The sequence below is a fragment of the Oculina patagonica genome, chromosome 3 (genome assembly GCF_052425735.1).
Source record: "Oculina patagonica isolate OP01 chromosome 3, crgOcupat, whole genome shotgun sequence".
Classification (NCBI taxonomy): Eukaryota; Metazoa; Cnidaria; class Anthozoa; order Scleractinia; family Oculinidae; genus Oculina; species Oculina patagonica.
The window spans coordinates 6,332,480-6,349,086 of record NC_135760.1 but is presented as its reverse complement, the minus strand read 5'-3'; the positions used below and the strand labels follow the sequence as shown (position 1 = coordinate 6,349,086).

At 36.1% G+C, this 16,607-nt stretch overlaps 1 protein-coding gene across 1 annotated transcript; it reads left to right on the top strand.

The window, feature by feature from the left end:
• Positions 1-268: 268 nt before the first annotated feature.
• LOC144645209 (ras-related protein Rab-10-like) lies at positions 269-16,564 on the top strand. Its single transcript, XM_078504703.1, has 6 exons — positions 269-439; positions 3,177-3,237; positions 12,161-12,221; positions 13,364-13,441; positions 14,363-14,452; positions 15,392-16,564. The coding sequence occupies exons 1-6, from the start codon at positions 313-315 to the stop codon at positions 15,572-15,574; spliced, it is 600 nt and encodes a 199-aa protein (XP_078360829.1). The 5' UTR covers positions 269-312; the 3' UTR covers positions 15,575-16,564.
• Positions 16,565-16,607: the final 43 nt, after the last annotated feature.

Sequence of the window (16,607 nt, the reverse complement as noted above, 5' to 3'; positions counted from 1 at the left end):
ACAATGCCTAAGGGTGGGTTGGAATCAACTGGGTTACAATTCATCAAGACATAACTTGACTGCACTATTTGTTTGTCCTCGATTGATGACTTCACCACTTTATCCCCAATGCAGACTTTTTTTTGAACCATTTGTTCACGAGTCGCCTTTCCCACTTGCAAGAGTCCAGTCCAATAATTCCAAATATCAAAAATACTCGGTGAATGGCGGGTGAGACTAGGGCCGAGTCTGTTGAACAGACTAGCTTCCACTCCCCTTGCTCCTTTACTCGCAGTACGCATGTGATGAACAGGGAGAAGTAGGCGGAAAGCCATGGCGAAGAAAAGTTATGACTATCTTTTCAAGTTACTCCTAATAGGGGACTCAGGAGTCGGGAAGACCTGCATTTTATTTCGCTTTTCCGATGATGCATTCAACACGACTTTCATCTCGACAATAGGTAAGCGAAAGCAGCGATGTCTGGCTGTTTAGCTGTACTACACGTAAGCCTATAAACTATTTAATCTAATTGACTTTCGCTCTGCAAATGCTAGCTGAAAACCTCATAATTTTCGTTCTGTTCTGTATTCTGGAGTTTTTCATTGATAGCTTCTGGTATAAGGTGTTAAAATTTAGTTTAAGCCAAACTTAAAATATGTTTGTATTTAAATATTTGAACGTTCGAAGTTTCCCGATTTACTCACCGCCGCGCGTTCGATCTTGTTTGGAAGTAAAAGTCTTCCTGCAAGCCAGAATAATTTAATCCTTTGCTCAGCGTCAGGGCATAAAACCCAAACAATTTTCTCCGATTTTTACAAACTGAAAGGTAATTTCATGAAAAATGGTACTTTTCTTATGGTAGGTTTCAATTGCTGCATTCTAAAGTCCGAAAGATCATAACTATTTTTAATTTGGTCTCGTTGCACATTCCTCAAACATTGCAAAATCATCTTTGACGTGCCCATGTTTGTTCAAGAATGATATATCTATTTCTTGTCTAACTGCAGAACACTTTCCCCGTTTTATTGACGAGAGAACGTTGCACGCAAAGCTTGCGAAAGAATTGATGTTGTAGATTGATAAATTGGTTCTGATGTGAAAGAATATTTCGAATCGAAGCTTGCATGCATTTTCTAATATTTTAGGTTTGTACGATCTGTGTTCCTTATTATATAATTTCAAGTTTTACTACACTTAACATTTTCTTAAAGATAAACCCACCAGGGATTTGTTAACTAAATAAATTCGTCAATACTTTTTAAATATTTTTTATAGGTTTATTTTTCGTGATTATCATTTCCAAAGATTTGCTTACTAAACACATTCAGAATACAATAAGTTGTGTTTTCAGTGAACAAGTAAATAGTGATAATTTTAATCCCCAGAATAAAACTTCGATTCTGTATTAAATTTTAAGACCTCCAGTTTATGTTGTGTTGCTTCCTGAAATATTGGCTATTACATATCAAGGTTTTGTCAGAGGTGTAATCAGTGCAGATTAATAAAACCTCATTAAGCCACCCTTCACCATTATCTCTTTTGTGCTGACAAATTACAAATCTTCTTAGAAATTGAAAATTAAATGATGCTATGCAAAGGCGCTGTGGAATAGCGGCATTCATTCAAATGCATGTATTTAGTTCAAAAGATTTATACAGAGAGCTAAGGTTATATATTTGATGGAAAAAATTTCTCCAATTTTCATCTCTTTGCTTTAATATCAAAACAAGTTCATGACCTTTCTTGTAGAGAAAACTTCTGTGAAGCCAAGTAAATAGTAATACGTTTATTTTGAAAGTTTGGATGTGAGATTTCTGCATGTCTTCTGGACATATCTATGCACCAAAGAAAAAGATGCTCCTTAATTAACTTATTAAAAAAGGTGTTCCAGGGCTCAAAGCTAATGACCAGCTGGTCGCATATGCGACTAGATTTTTGATTGTGCGCCTGAAAAATTGTTTGTGGTCGCACTCATGCGCCCAAAACAGGCAGAGTTCAGTGCGTCTGGAATCACTTTTCTCTGATTCTTGTGCTCTCCTTATACACTGTCTGGCACGATAAGAAACAACATCCTGAGCTTGACTGACACAATCAAGTAGAACGTGGATATTACTGTCTTATATTCTAAATAATTAAGTTACACTGTTTTCGTGGTGTCAGTGTGTGCGTTATTTGTCCTTTCTTTATGGTAACTCAGAGTTTCGATCGAGTCATCGTTCCGCCATGTTCCATTCTGTCCCAGACTCTTTTCGATTTAGATACGACTCCGCTGACACATGCGAGTGAAGGCTTCTTCCAAATCTCGCCATCTTGGTTTTCGTGTGTTCAATGTCAAAGTGCTACATACCAATATACCCCAGGGATCTAGTATCTGAGTATTTCTATATAACCCAGAACTAAAACACAGAGAGATTTTTTTTTCCTCAAAGTAAGAACAACGTTTAAAAAATAAAGCTTCTTATCGTTCAACTACATCCCAGCGTTAAGTTTCATGAAATCATGCAATGCACACAGTACAGTCAACGATATAGTTTATTCTCTGAATCCAAAGCATATCTATGTTTGTCTTTTTTTTTGCGAATACTTCGTCAGAATCTGATACAATGACCCTTTGCATACGCCCAAATTTGATCATACTTGTCATCCTTGCCTCGTGTGGGTGTTCGGATCGGGTGGGCTGGATGTTCTTTGCTGCGCCATTATCAAAGGGTCTATCAAGTCACAAATGAAGCGGCCGAGCCAGCGAATAAAATACATAAAACTTACAAGTGCCAGAAATCAGGTGCTCAGGTTCTAGGTACTCCCTTCTGGAACTCCTAGTAATTTAAGCTGTGCTCCTAAAACTTTTAGCTGTGCGCCCTAAAAGTTGAGACCTGGTAGCACAAGTGCTCCCAAAGCCAAAAGTAAACTTTGGGCCCTGTGTTCACATTTTAATTGAAAGGGAGGCTTGAAACAAGAAACTTTTTTGAGTTGAAGATGGGTTCTTGTGGCCCAGGACGAAAAAAAAAAATTGCAGTAACCACAGCAGAAAGAGAAAATTTTACTTTTACCACTCAAGTATTAATATTCCAGTCTTTCTTGGTGGCTCGAAAAATATTTATGATCTTTTTCGCCCTCAGTTTAAACTCACATGGCCTAAGAATTGTATTTTAGGAATAATTACACAAACACTAACTAAAATGAACTTTCCTCTTTAGGTATCGACTTTAAGATAAAGACTATTGAACTTCAAGGAAAAAAGATCAAGCTACAGATATGGTTTGTATGCTTGTTAAGGTGGCTCGATCGGATTTTTGAGTGACGATACCTTTCAACTTTGAGCAACTTGTACGCCACCGTAAACAATCCGACTAAAAATCGATCAGTACAGTTGTACTAAAGAAAGATGAAAGTTTCGAATGACACAAGTTTCTTCGAAATCGGAGTAACCATAGCAACATAACGACGTTACCACCCATTTTACACGAGACCGATTTTCTTGTAATAGAGGGATAATTTTGAAAAAAGGCTTCTAGATCTTGGACTTGACATAGTTTTCTCAAGGTCTGCGAAATTTGAAGAATTTCTATGAGAGCGTTTTCGAGAAAATTTTGGATGAAGTTTTTAGGTGCTAAAATACAACAAAAACAAAGCAGTCTTAAAACATTATTGAGAAAACGTTCACAAGGCCCGATCAAGTAACATTTTGGCCTTTTTTAAACTTGGCAGTCAAAAAGAAGAATAAGTATGTAATGAAATGTCTGATTTTCACAATAATTGAAACATTTTAAGTCAGTTTATTCAAAGCCTTAATTTAGGTAAACATTGCGCTGTTTTTACCCTACATCGGATCGCTGCCTCATTATCTGTCTCCATTGTCTCAAGCCGCGTGCATTTGTAAATTCCAGTAGATCATGAATCACTAATTATTTATTACTGGAGATTTTTGTGACAATTCTGCCTTGACCTTGAAACTGCTAGGAGACTGAAGATAATACAAGTTCTTTACTAGCCTTTTTCTTGTTGTTATTGTATTTTGGCTTGTTTAATTAGCTTGTTTCTGTACAGTTTTCGGAAATAAAGGGGCTGTTATACATATTTATTAGGTGCTGAAATTTACAAATGGACGCGGCTTGAGACAATGGAGACAGGTAATGAGGTAGCGATCCGATGTAGGGTGAAAAATAGCGTAATGTTTACCTAAATTAAGGCTTTAAATTGGTTGCCTTAGGATGTTTCAATTATTTTGAAAATCAGACATTTCATTACATACTTATTCTTCTTTTTGACTGCCAAGTTTAAAAAAATTCTATCGAGCGCTTTTTATTTTGCGATCATTTTAGTAAGCGAAGGCCCTTTTTCGATAAAAGAGCGAAATAACACTTCATACCAGTTCATATTCAAGCCGATGTTTCAAGAAATCAAATGAAACGATTCCTCTGAGATTTTCTCCCAAGGTAATTAGATAGTACAAGATTCACTTAAGGCCAAAAAGTTACTTGATCGGGCCTTGTGAACGTTTTCTCAATAATGTTTTAAGACTGCTTTGTTTTTGTTGTATTTTAGCACCTAAAAACTTCATCCAAAATTTTCTCGAAAACGCTCTCATAGAAATTCTTCAAATTTCGCAGACCTTGAGAAAACTATGTCAAGTTCAAGATCTAGAAGCCTTTTTTCAAAATTATCCCTCTATTACAAGAAAATCGGTCTCGTGTAAAATGGGTGGTAACGTCGTTATGTTGCTATGGTTACTCCGATTTCGATGAAACTTATGTCATTCGAAACTTTCATCTTTCTTTAGTACAGCTGTACTGATCGATTTTTAGTCGGATTGTTTACGGTGGCGTACAAGTTGCTCAAAGTTGAAAGGTATCGTCACTCAAAAATCCGATCGAGCCACCTTAAGTTGTTTTATTTACTATTTTTAAGCTGAGTCAACAATCTATTACCCCATACTAAAATGGTAATGGTTTTACTGATAAGTGTTAAATGATGACAAAAAAGTCATTCTGTATTTTAACCATCCAAAAATTCTCATTACTGGGAACTCTAAAAAAGCAAAGCCTGCTATCAAGCCAAGTGGTTCATTAGGCTTGAGCATATTCCAGTTTTTGTAGCATTAAGTGGCTAGGAGTATTTCTACTCCCCCCTCCCCCCCTCTGGATGGGATGCTACTTTATCGTAGCAAGTAAAATGTCTTGCCCAAGAACACATTGCAGTGCCCCATCTTATTCTATACGTTTTTTCTAATGTTAGTTTTGAGAATTTAGTAGCACACCAAGACATTAATCCCTTAGTTGATGATTTTTTTTTAGCTTGATCAATGATCGCATCTGGTTGACAATGTGATGGAGAAAATCTTTGTTGATTAGCATGGATTATTTATTTTGCTAATGATAAATAAACAAAGTTAATGTTAATCATGTATCCACGATTTTGACTCATTGTTAACAGTTTTCTGTTATAATCCACAGTTTTGTTAATTATTATTTCTTTAATTTTTTACATAAAATATGGAATTGTAGCTACCTTCAAATCAGAAACTTGCAATTGTCAACATTTGACAATCTTACGGTCAATTTCAAAGTACTTTGCCTTAACACTTCAATAATGTTACAAAAGTTTGTAGCTAAACTCTGAGCAAAGCTCATAGATAAAATCTGAAGTTGTACAAGAAGCTCTTAGAGCTTAAAACTGCGCTGGTCACGTGACCACTCTAGGGGAGTCATGTGGGGGGTACAAAAAATGCACCCCCCTCCCTTATCCCCTTTACCTGCGTCAAAGAATGTTGCGACTGACAAACAAAATGGTAAGAAAACACCTTGTGTGACATTTCATGGTTGACTAGTTCCATCCGCAATTAAATACTTTTCTTATATGCTAATGCTGGCCAAATTTAATTCCCATGATCCCGATCCGTGAAACAAAAAATCTTTTAAATCAGCATCCAGTACTAATGTTGTATTGAATTCCCATTTAAAGATTGAATAACTTGCTCCGAAAATGGAATATTGGAGCAAATAATTAAATCAAATTTAAGAAGAACACTAGAGCTGCTCTTTGCTGAATGGGAATTCCCCGGGGAATTAATTTACCAATGACGTAAATCTTGCAAGTCAGGACATGTTTGTCTCAGTGGTTTTCCTTCAGATTTCAGAAATCCTCTAGATGACACAGCTTCAAAAATACCTAACGCTAAAATTCGAATATTTCACACTTAATAGCTAGGTTTAGTTCAAAGGATTTGTTAAGTTTCCATTTGTAGCAGATTTAAAGCCTTCCGAGCATTGCGTGATTCTTGCCTTCAGTGCCTTGTGAAAGTAAAAATTTGCTTACGCCAGCAGTGTTCTCCTTATCAGGCGGTAACCGGTAAAATTTACCGCTTGTAACACGACTCTTTGCCGCCTAGAATCGCTAAGATATCTTGTAAATTCAACAGGTAAATAACAAAGTAACACCACTCGTTTCACCTTCGTAGTCATGATTGAAAATATAAAATAACAGATTGAAAATAAACAGCGACAAATGCAATATTCATTTACGAATTTGTGCTAACTAGTATTCAATATTCTTTATTTCCCTTCACTTTCCGAATCTCTGAGTGCTGGTATCGAGGAAAGAGCAAGTTTTGCAGGTGTTTCTCACTTCGCGGCAAGTACACATCTGTTGTTGCACAGTTTCCACGATCGATTCCACAATGAAGCGGCAGCAATCCTTGCTGTCCTTTCACTTTGTCCATTGAAAATAAAAACAATCACAAAGGCAAAGAGGTAAAAATAATTCCAGAAGTGAGAAATATTACTTACATATAATAGTTCAGTTTTCAAAAACATGCGAAATGCAGAAAATAGTTGATTGCTTAGTTGACAGTAGCTGACGCGTGGTGAAGACAAAGGCAGCTTTCGATGTCAAATTCTTCTCATAAGTTCGTAAGTGTTTAAAACAAAATCCAGATGACAGGTTAAAAGAAGCACTCAGAATACAACTTTGTAACAACGCTGTCATGAATGCTGAGTATTCGAAGCAAAGAAAAAAAGAGCTGCAGCAATTTGTAGCAAAGAGGAAACAGGACCGCCAATTTTTTAAGTAGTACGTCATGTAAGCGACAGCAAATGTATCTCCTTAAAACAACAGAAGATTTTATGCAACTTTTCGTAGGCTGTATAGCAGTCGAAAGAGGTCTGCAAGGCCATAATAACGTTGTCATGAAATAAAATTCGACCAGCAATTGGACAACATTCTATTTCATGTAGGTAGACTAGAAAACGGCTGGGATTTACCGGAATTTCTTTACCGGTTTAAAAAGTTTTCTTACCTGCTGTGCTGAAAACTAGGGAGAACACTGCGCCAGCACATTCCAGGACACAAACGTAATGTAAATAAATGTAAATTCTTGCCCGTTATAGCGTATTTTTCTTTTAAAGCATGAAATTTTAGTATTTTCTTTGATTCAAACGCTTCAAAATACTTCACACTGAATTTTTTAGGTTAAGACCAAAGGATTCGCAAAGATTTAAAAGGTAGCTGATAATAGCTTTGAAAAATTACGTGACTCGAGGTCTAGCCGATCGATAGTGAAACTTGTCATGTCAGCACATTCTTTTATACCAACGTAATGGTATTTATTACAGATTCTGGCCCGCTGAATTATATTTCTTTTTCAAAGCATGGAAATTTAGTATTTTCCATGAGTCGAACGCTTCAAAATCGATTATTTCACACTAAACATTTCTTATAAAGACAAAAAATAAGAAAATTTTTCCATTTGTAACTGATTTGTAGCTTCTTAACATCGCATGACCTGAACCCTGACTGAGTGGAGGTTTGGGTCTGGTCACCGCCAAAACTACGACAAAAAAAAAAAAAAAACCACGTGCAGAGCAAGAACTGCGCAGCGCAGTCAATAATAGTCAGAGCAATAATTGGATAGCTCGTTAAACAACAGATTTTTTTGAATGCATATCGGAGACAAGAGTGCCACTGGCCTATTGTTTCGTATACTGGAGTTCTCTGAATCAAGAACTCGATTGGTTTTGAAATGAAATGAATACCTTAATTTAACCATGCTTAAACCATCACCAAAGCTGGTGGGTTAGTGCTTACAATAAAATAAAATTAAAAAGATATAAATTTACATACTATGAAAATTTACAAGCATAACCACCATTGTCATGCTGAGCTCTTGGGAGAGACACATCTCTTTCACATTATCTTGATCCACCCAAGGGTATTTAGTAAATTACCCCTTTACATGTAGGTGACTGGTGTATTGGAGGATGCATGTATACATGTATGTATGAGGTTGAAAGATTGTCCAAAAAGTGAACGGTTGGCTAAAAACATAAGGCTTCAAGGGCAACTGTATGATTTTGAGGACATTCATTCAGCCAAGTAGTCAGGACACTCAAGACACTCGCGGCAGCCATAATTTCAAATATACGCAATATAGAGCGTCGAAAAACGCATATTTTTACTCGTATTTTCCGAGGACCATAAGAGAGTGGAATGCACTCCCTGCGGCGATTGTTGAGTCCGACTCTCTTACGTCTTTCCAGTCTGGACTGCGCGAGCATTTTTATTAATTTAGTGGTTTACCCAATATAATTTTAGAATTTTTAGATTTTTAGAATTTTTAGATTTTTAGAATTAATTTAGAATTTTTCAGTTGTTATATATGTACATATTGTATTTTTACTTTTTAGACATTGGTGTGATATCACCAACATATTAAATGTAGATGTAGATGAAGATGTAGAAGTGCATTATCCTCCAATATACCTGCAAGCAGAAATGAGCTTATTTATTTGCCTCCGATTAATTTCTACAATAATGCACTTAATATCTTGGTAAAACGGGGGAAAAACTATAATGACAGCATAATTAACTTTAAGGGTAAAATAAATGCAAGTGCAAGTTAATTTGTGACCCTATTTGGGAAAACCGGGCTTAACGAAAATAGCGTTGTAACGTATTATCAATGCATTTACAATGCTTTGATAATGCATTTACAACGCGTTGATAATGCATTTACAACGCGTTGATAATGCATTGACAACGCATTTGAAATGATTCTCAACGCATTCACAATGTTATTCAGTCTGTTGTGAAAACGTTGGAAATGTTCGAAAACGTTTAGTAACGAATAAAAGATGTTTCTTGACGCGTTGGCTGCTTTTTCCAACGTAAAAATGGGAATGTTTCGCAAAAGGTTGAAATACTGGAAAATATTTCGCTCTTTTCAATAAAGACGTAAAATTCGGCATCAGAGAGAATTTGATTTTATTTAACTAGAAAAGTTTTATTTTTAAGAACTGCAAGCATAGCAAATATGTTTCGCTCCGAACTCATATGCGCGTGCGTGACTTGTTGGATGACATGAACCGTCCCAACAATGAACTGGCGATTTTAAAAGTTTATCCCAGTACTATCGGCAAAGGCATTTAAGAGATTTTTATGAGACATAAAGTCTTCTGTTTAAAGTTTTCTGCGTTTGTAAACTGGATGAAACTACATGGTTTACAAATCTTTTCAGAAAAATTAAAATTATACGGGCAGACACGGCAGACAGTGTGGCACCGCATTACTGTTTACCCGTCGCTAAAAAAATTAAAGTTTGCGCCTTTTATTTTTATGCTGTTTTATTGCAACGGCCAGCGAAGCAAGGCTTTTATTGATAACTTAACAGCAGACGATCGGCACAGTAATGGAGAGTTGTGGTCGCGGAATAAAATATATTTATCTTCAGAACTTGTTGCGTGTATGCGGTTATCATGAAAGGATCAATGTTATTTGAAACTAGGCATGCAGCATGATTTATTCGACGCCACTTCGAAGTTTATTTTGCATTTATAGCGTTTTGCAAAATAAGGGTCAGTGAAGTGTATTTGATGGTTTTTCTCGAAATTCAAGCGAAATTAATGATGCAAGTGGCTCAGAAAAATCTGAAAATAATTTTATCCTCTCTTGTTTATACGAAGCAGACACCGCAGACAATGTAGCTTGCATGACTGTTTACCCGTCGCTAAAAAATAAAGTTTGCACTTTTATTTTTATGCTGTTTTATTGCACGGCCAGCAAACTAGCCTTTATTGACAACTTAATCGGCACCAGTAACAGAGAGTTGTGGTCGCCGAATAAAATATATTTATCTTCAGAACTTGTTGCGTGCATGCGATTATGGAAGAGATGTCGAATGTCATTTGAAACTCAGACATGCAGCATGATTTCATTAAACGCCGCTTCGAAGTTTATTATACATTTATAGCGTTTCGCAAAGTTACAGGAATAGTCCGTGTATTTGATGAGTTTCTTCTCCAAATTCAAAGCGAAATTAATGATGCAAGTGGCTTTATAATACGCTGTAGATAATTTCGAAAACTGGCACAACAGTCCCCCGGGAATATAGTCCCGTGAATGATTCTAATAAATGCTCGGTGATTTCGTTTTCGAATGTTTCAAAACACGTTAAAAATAGTTTGAAAATATATTAAATTGATTTTGCAACGCATTTTGTTGTCGCTGAGAAACATTTCAAAACGATTTTCTTCAACGCATATTCAATGCATTGAAAGTGTTCTTCAACGCGTTTTTAATGCATTGAAAATGTTCTTCAACGCGTTGAAAACGCATTGAAAATGCATTTGCAACGCGTTGAAAATGCATTTCAACGGAAAAACAGCACAACGCTATTTTCGTTAAGCCTGCTTTTCCCAAATAGGGTCACATTTGTTTAACACAGATAAGGTAGATCAGAAAAGGTGGCTTTGTTCTTTTACTTGACACTCCATAAATTGTGACGTGTATCAAATTGGACGGGGTATATTGTCGGATACCTGCCATCTGATTTTGATCCAAGTGATGCATTTTTGGAAATAATTGTTAAATAGTGGGTTATAGAAATGGTTTTAAGGTATCACGGAAGGAAACTTGGCGTTTTTGTTCCAAGCGAAATTGTGTGCAAACCATCAATGGTAATCCCAATAAAGTATATATTTTCTGAAAGCTTATTGAATAAAAATTGTAATTTTGGATTTTGTTTTGATCATATAGACCATAATAAGCAACGTCAGCATTTTGTTTGCAATTATGATGTTGTGCAACTTTAGGTTTATTTGAGAACACATTTACATGAGAGCAAAAACTTTTATGTGGAATTTTATTTACATATATTGGTCTAAAATACGGTGTCTCAGATTTTTCTTTTCTTGCTCCATTTATTTTTAATGAATTTTTTAACTTTAAAATGGCGATTTTAGGGCTTCTTTGAGATTAAAAATTCATAAAACATTAATGGGGCAAGAAAAGAAAAATCTGAGACACCGTATTTTAGAGCAATATATGTAGATCAAATTCCACATAAAAGTTTAGGCTCTCATGTAAATGTGTTCTCAAATAAACCCAAAGTTGTGCAACATCATAATTGTAAACAAAATGCTGACGTTGCTTATTATGGGCTATATGATGCAAACAAAATCCCTCATTAGAATCTTTATTCAATAAGCTTTCAGAAAATATATACTTTATGGGGTTACCATTGATGGTTTGCACACAATTTGACTTAGAACGAAAACGCCAATTTTCCTTCCGTGATGAATTGTAAGGGCAACTTGGCCAATACTTGGGGTAACCTGTAATAGTCTGGCAAGCCATCCATGGGGAATAGTGATACTCCTAGTTGCATCACTACCACAGAACGTTAACCAGATTTGACCATAACGATTTTCCATCTTTGGAAACAAGATAAACTAATTGGTATCGTGGCTTGGGATGTTTGCTGGGCATCCTGGATTTTTAACAGTAACTGGAAGTACTAATTAAAGCTTCCAGGAATCTTTTTCAGAATGTGGCCTTATATATACTAGTTATGCAACGCTTTCGAGTGGTATACTATGGAATATCCCACGAGTCACTTGTATTTTCTCGGATACACACGAGCCTTTAGGCGAGTGTGTATATGAAGAAAATACAAGTGACAAGTGGGATATCCCATAGTATACCACGAGAAAGTGTTGTGTAACTATTTTATACCATGCCATAGAAAATACGCTCACTAAATTTCATTGAGAATAAGATCGCAGCGCACGATGGGAAGGTTGGGTTGAATACCGTCGAATATACAACGGCTTTCCTGTATTCTGATTGGCTGTATTTTCAATGGCATGGTATAAATAACTATATACTAAAGTTCACATCATTCCTTTAGGGATACGGCTGGTCAGGAACGCTTCCACACAATAACCACGTCATATTACAGAGGAGCAATGGTAAGACAATCACACCCTTTACCTTAAAAGTTTCATTATAGCAACCACAAATAACGCCACATGCCCAATAGCTTTCTTTTGAATGGGTACACCTCTGCTTTTATTCTTGTTAACTAGAACCCCCAAATGAATTTACTGCTCATTACCTTTCAATTGAATGCTTGAATACCTACACTGGAGGGTCTTTTCTGACTCTTTTCTGCAAAAGGTTAGCATCATCTTTTGCAGCATAATCTACATGAAAGTTCTACTCAATAGCTTCCATGTGAATGGTCACACACTATCAACAGACTTAAAAGTAAGAACCACCTTGTATGGTGCTCATAATAAACAGTACCACATGAAGGTACTGCTCAATAGCTTTCATGTGAATGGTCACACACTAGGGTTTCATTAACAGACTTAAAAGTTAAAATCACCTTGTGCAACATAATAAACAGTGCTACATAAAAAGTGATACTCAATAGCTTACATGTGAATGGTTGCACACTAGGGTATCTTCCATAGTCCTTGAAGTTTGAACCACTATGTACAGCATAATAACAAATAATAACACATAAAAGTAGTGCTCAACAGCTTTCATTTAAATGTTCACCCACTATGGATTTACCTCGGTCACAATTTTTACTCTGGAAGTGAAGGTTATTGTCATTTTTGTTTAACTGCGCAACCTTCAAAGTCAAACCACTAACTGTGCAGTTGACAATAGCCCTCTGTCAATCAAAGATGTTACATTTATTCACCAAACAATAATTGCCGCATACAGGTTGTATTTGCGTTTGTTTACTTCTTGCACTTCTTCTTTCACTTCTAGGTACCGTAACTCATAATCCATAACAACAACAACAACAACAACAACAAAGTTTATTTGAACTGTAAAATTACAAAGAAATGTTTAAACAATAAATATACTTATATTTTAGATTGTATCGATCAAAACAATGGTAATCAGGGCTGTCATTAAGTTTTTAAGCAGCCGTTACATTGAAATTTTCACCCATAGCATTTTGCTCTGTTGCTAAGTGTAACACCAATCAGCATCTTCACCTGTAACAATTGAGTGAACTCAGCCGTAACAGGTATTATAGGTTATGGCCCTTAGAGACGCCCGTATTATCTGAACAATGATCTTTGTTATGCAGGGTATTATGCTGGTGTATGACATCACTCAGGAGAAGACATTTGATAACATTTCTAAATGGCTGAGGAACATTGAAGAGGTAATCTATGATGAAAGGAGATTGTTATTTTACTTCGAAACCAAGTTAGGGGATTGTCTCAGGCTGATACACATTGTTCTAGTGTACTAAAAAATGTTACTTGCATAACCGTGAAAGTTGTGTGTTAATTCCCCCCCCCCCTCCTGAACTGAAAGCTTGCTCTTTAGAACTGCAGTTTTGTAATTAAGACATTCCCCCTATCCCTTCCAAAGATGGCATGGTAAGACAAAAATATTATTGAACAGAAATGTGATGATCTTTCTCCTTGATAGTGTATTGATAAGGTAAGAAAGATGTTGGCCTTTGTACAGTTTGATCAGACAACTTCCAAATAAAAACAAAGATAAATCCATGACTTAATTAAAGTGTTGGTGATTTACAGTGTAGCACTGTAGTGCTAATTGAGGACACTGACTGTTAATATTATATTAAAATTCCAACTGGTGTGAAGCTCACCAGTTGGCTATATTTTTGAAAGCAGAGCAGTCAGCTGAGAAGTTAACTCGGCACTAACTAAAACAAATACAGCTAGTGACAGGATGGAGAATTAAACCAAGGACATCCTGATTTTAAATTATCCAGGCCACTTTTAGTGTTAAATGCATGCATAACTGCTAATTTTCGACATCCATCTTTTGGTGTGCTGTTTAAAATCAGCCAATCAAAAGCAATGTATACCAGTGTTTGTTTCATGCAAATGAGCCGCCCACCAGTTTGGAAGATCATGCTAGTGGGCTGTGATTGGTGGATTTTGATCTGGCTTTGTTCGTTTAGCATGTCAAAAGAAGGATTGTTAAAAGATAGCTGCTATTTATGTACCACTAAAAGCGAGTGTAAGTGCAGTGTCTAAAACCAGTTGAGTGAGCCCATTTTTAGCTCAGTAAAAGCAGCCAAATAAGTTGAATTTATGCTTTGTCTCAGCATGCAAACGAAGATGTAGAAAAGATGATCCTTGGTAACAAGTGTGATATGGATGATAGAAGAGTCGTCAGCAAAGAACGAGGGGAACAGGTGAGTGAAGGGACTCAGTTACTGATTCTGTAGTATATTGAAGGTGCTAGTGAACACTAAAAGCAGTGGATAGTGTTTTTGGCACAAGCTGATTGGCTACTCAAACTCTGGATATCCTTTACTATTCACCTCTGTGCCATGCATGTGAGAAAATAATTATTGTGATCGTTGACAGGAATAAATAAGTTAAAAATCATCCTTTCAGGTTATGTTATCTCACTGTTTTTAAAACAATTCACCTTAAAAACTATTCACCTTAGTGTTGGTAAATATCCACCACCAGCAACCCTCCAATTTTTTCAAGATTACAGCTAATTAATATTCATAAAAAAATTGAGACAAGAAAAAAAATCTGGATAACCGAATAGTCTAGATAATTGATGTTCGACTGTACCTGACAGCTGGTCTTTAAGTGTCCAGTCATGTTTTTTTTTTAAGTAATTCTGTCACACAAAAACTCATCTTGAATTAGAACCTGAATGGAGTCACACAGGGGATTCATCCATGGACTTAGAAGCTTATAGCTCTAAAGAATAGCCTAAAATGATAAAAAAAAGAAAGTCTATAGGAAGCCAAAAGGAAGTGGACATGACCAGAACTGTCAAGCGAACAAAAAACAAGTTTTGGTCATATTGTGTGAGAACATTAATTAGCTGAAGATGCCTTTGTTATTTCAGCTTACCAAGCAGTTAAACGAAAGAACTTGTTGCTCCACCACCACTTCCAAATTTCCTCTTTTTTTTCCTCCTCCTCCCCCCTCACCCCTCCCACCTGCCCACCCACCCTTTTTTCCTTCTCTCCCTTTCTCCCTCCCCTCCCCCCTTCCTCCTTTCATCCTTCAAAACCAAACTTCTCTAACCGTTTTCACGAACACTAACATTTTTAATTTGTTAAATTACCAATAGTTAAACCAGCTAATTAAAACTTTGCTTATCATAGATTGCCAAAGAACATGGCATTCGGTTCTTGGAAACAAGCGCCAAAACCAACGTCAACATAGAACAGGCATTTTACAATCTAGCCGAAGATATTCTTAAGAAACAATTGAGCAAGGACAACGAGGAAACTTCTCAAAACATTCATGTTAGCAATACACAAGAGAAGAAGGGTGGATGCTGTTAAAGAGTCTAGCAGCGAACTATATTTTTGTTTAAAAATTCACTAGAATGGACAGTCAATCCAAGTGAATGAGGGAGGGACTCAATCCTCTAAACAAATGTATGTAGTTTTTGTGTCTGACTTGATAGAGAGGATAGACTTTGACATTGTCCTCATAGAATATTTTTTAGATGTTGAAATAGAGCGTTGCTGTCTTTGTGCTTAAAAATGCAGCTAAGAGGTCACTGGGTTACATGTGGAGTAGTAGTAATAGGAAACAAAACAGATTACATTGGTGATGACTGTATCAATTAACCCTTAACTTTTAGTCTTCAAATATCAATTCTCCTAACTAATTTCCATACATTTCTTCTAATGGTAGTTCAGAGAATTTAATGGTTCATCGATGCAATGTTCAGTTGATATTTGCCTTTATTTTCTGTTCATCACTTGCCTGATTGAGAATAGATTAGTAATGTAAGGAGATATCAATCCATTTGTCACTCTTAGAATCAAAGTGTAAACCTTTGTTTGTTAGGTTAAATTCAAAGAACAAAGTAGCAACCTTAAGATATAACCTGTGTAGACGTTTTTTATAAAGTAAAGTGATTTAATCTAAGTAGTAAAATGGTAACTGTTATGAATCCCAGGTTCTCTGGGTTTGACAAGTGTCTAAATTGCCATAAGGCAAATTGTGAGACCACCACTTATCCAAAACAAGAAAACCCATAGAAAATAACAACAAATTAAAGAATTGAGCTATATATGTAACTTGCCATGCCACGTATGAGGCAAGTCAGGTCCACTTTTGCTCTTCAATCCCTGTAGCACACAAGGCAACCAAGACCATCTTTGGGGTTTAAAAGGGGGTAAAGGTATAAGGGCTAAAGGCAAAGTTGAAAAAAATCAATTTAACTGTAGCTCCCCTGTCAGTTTTCAAGGATATTGTTTTAATATTTTATACGTTTTGGAAATGGTGAAGACCAAATAAAATAAAAAGTTAGATAATAACAATATGATTGTATGATTCCTGCTGCTGTTACAGCTTGGTCCCCAG

What these genes read in the sequence shown, in the direction of transcription:
- LOC144645209 (XM_078504703.1), top strand. Translation starts at nt 313, where the DNA reads ATGGCGAAGAAAAGTTATGACTATCTTTTCAAGTTACTCCTAATAGGG. An exon ending in AAGATCAAGCTACAGATATG is followed by an intron (nt 3,238 to 12,160) that starts GTTTGTATGCTT and finishes TCATTCCTTTAG; the next exon opens with GGATACGGCTGGTCAGGAAC. An exon ending in CATATTACAGAGGAGCAATG is followed by an intron (nt 12,222 to 13,363) that starts GTAAGACAATCA and finishes TTTGTTATGCAG; the next exon opens with GGTATTATGCTGGTGTATGA.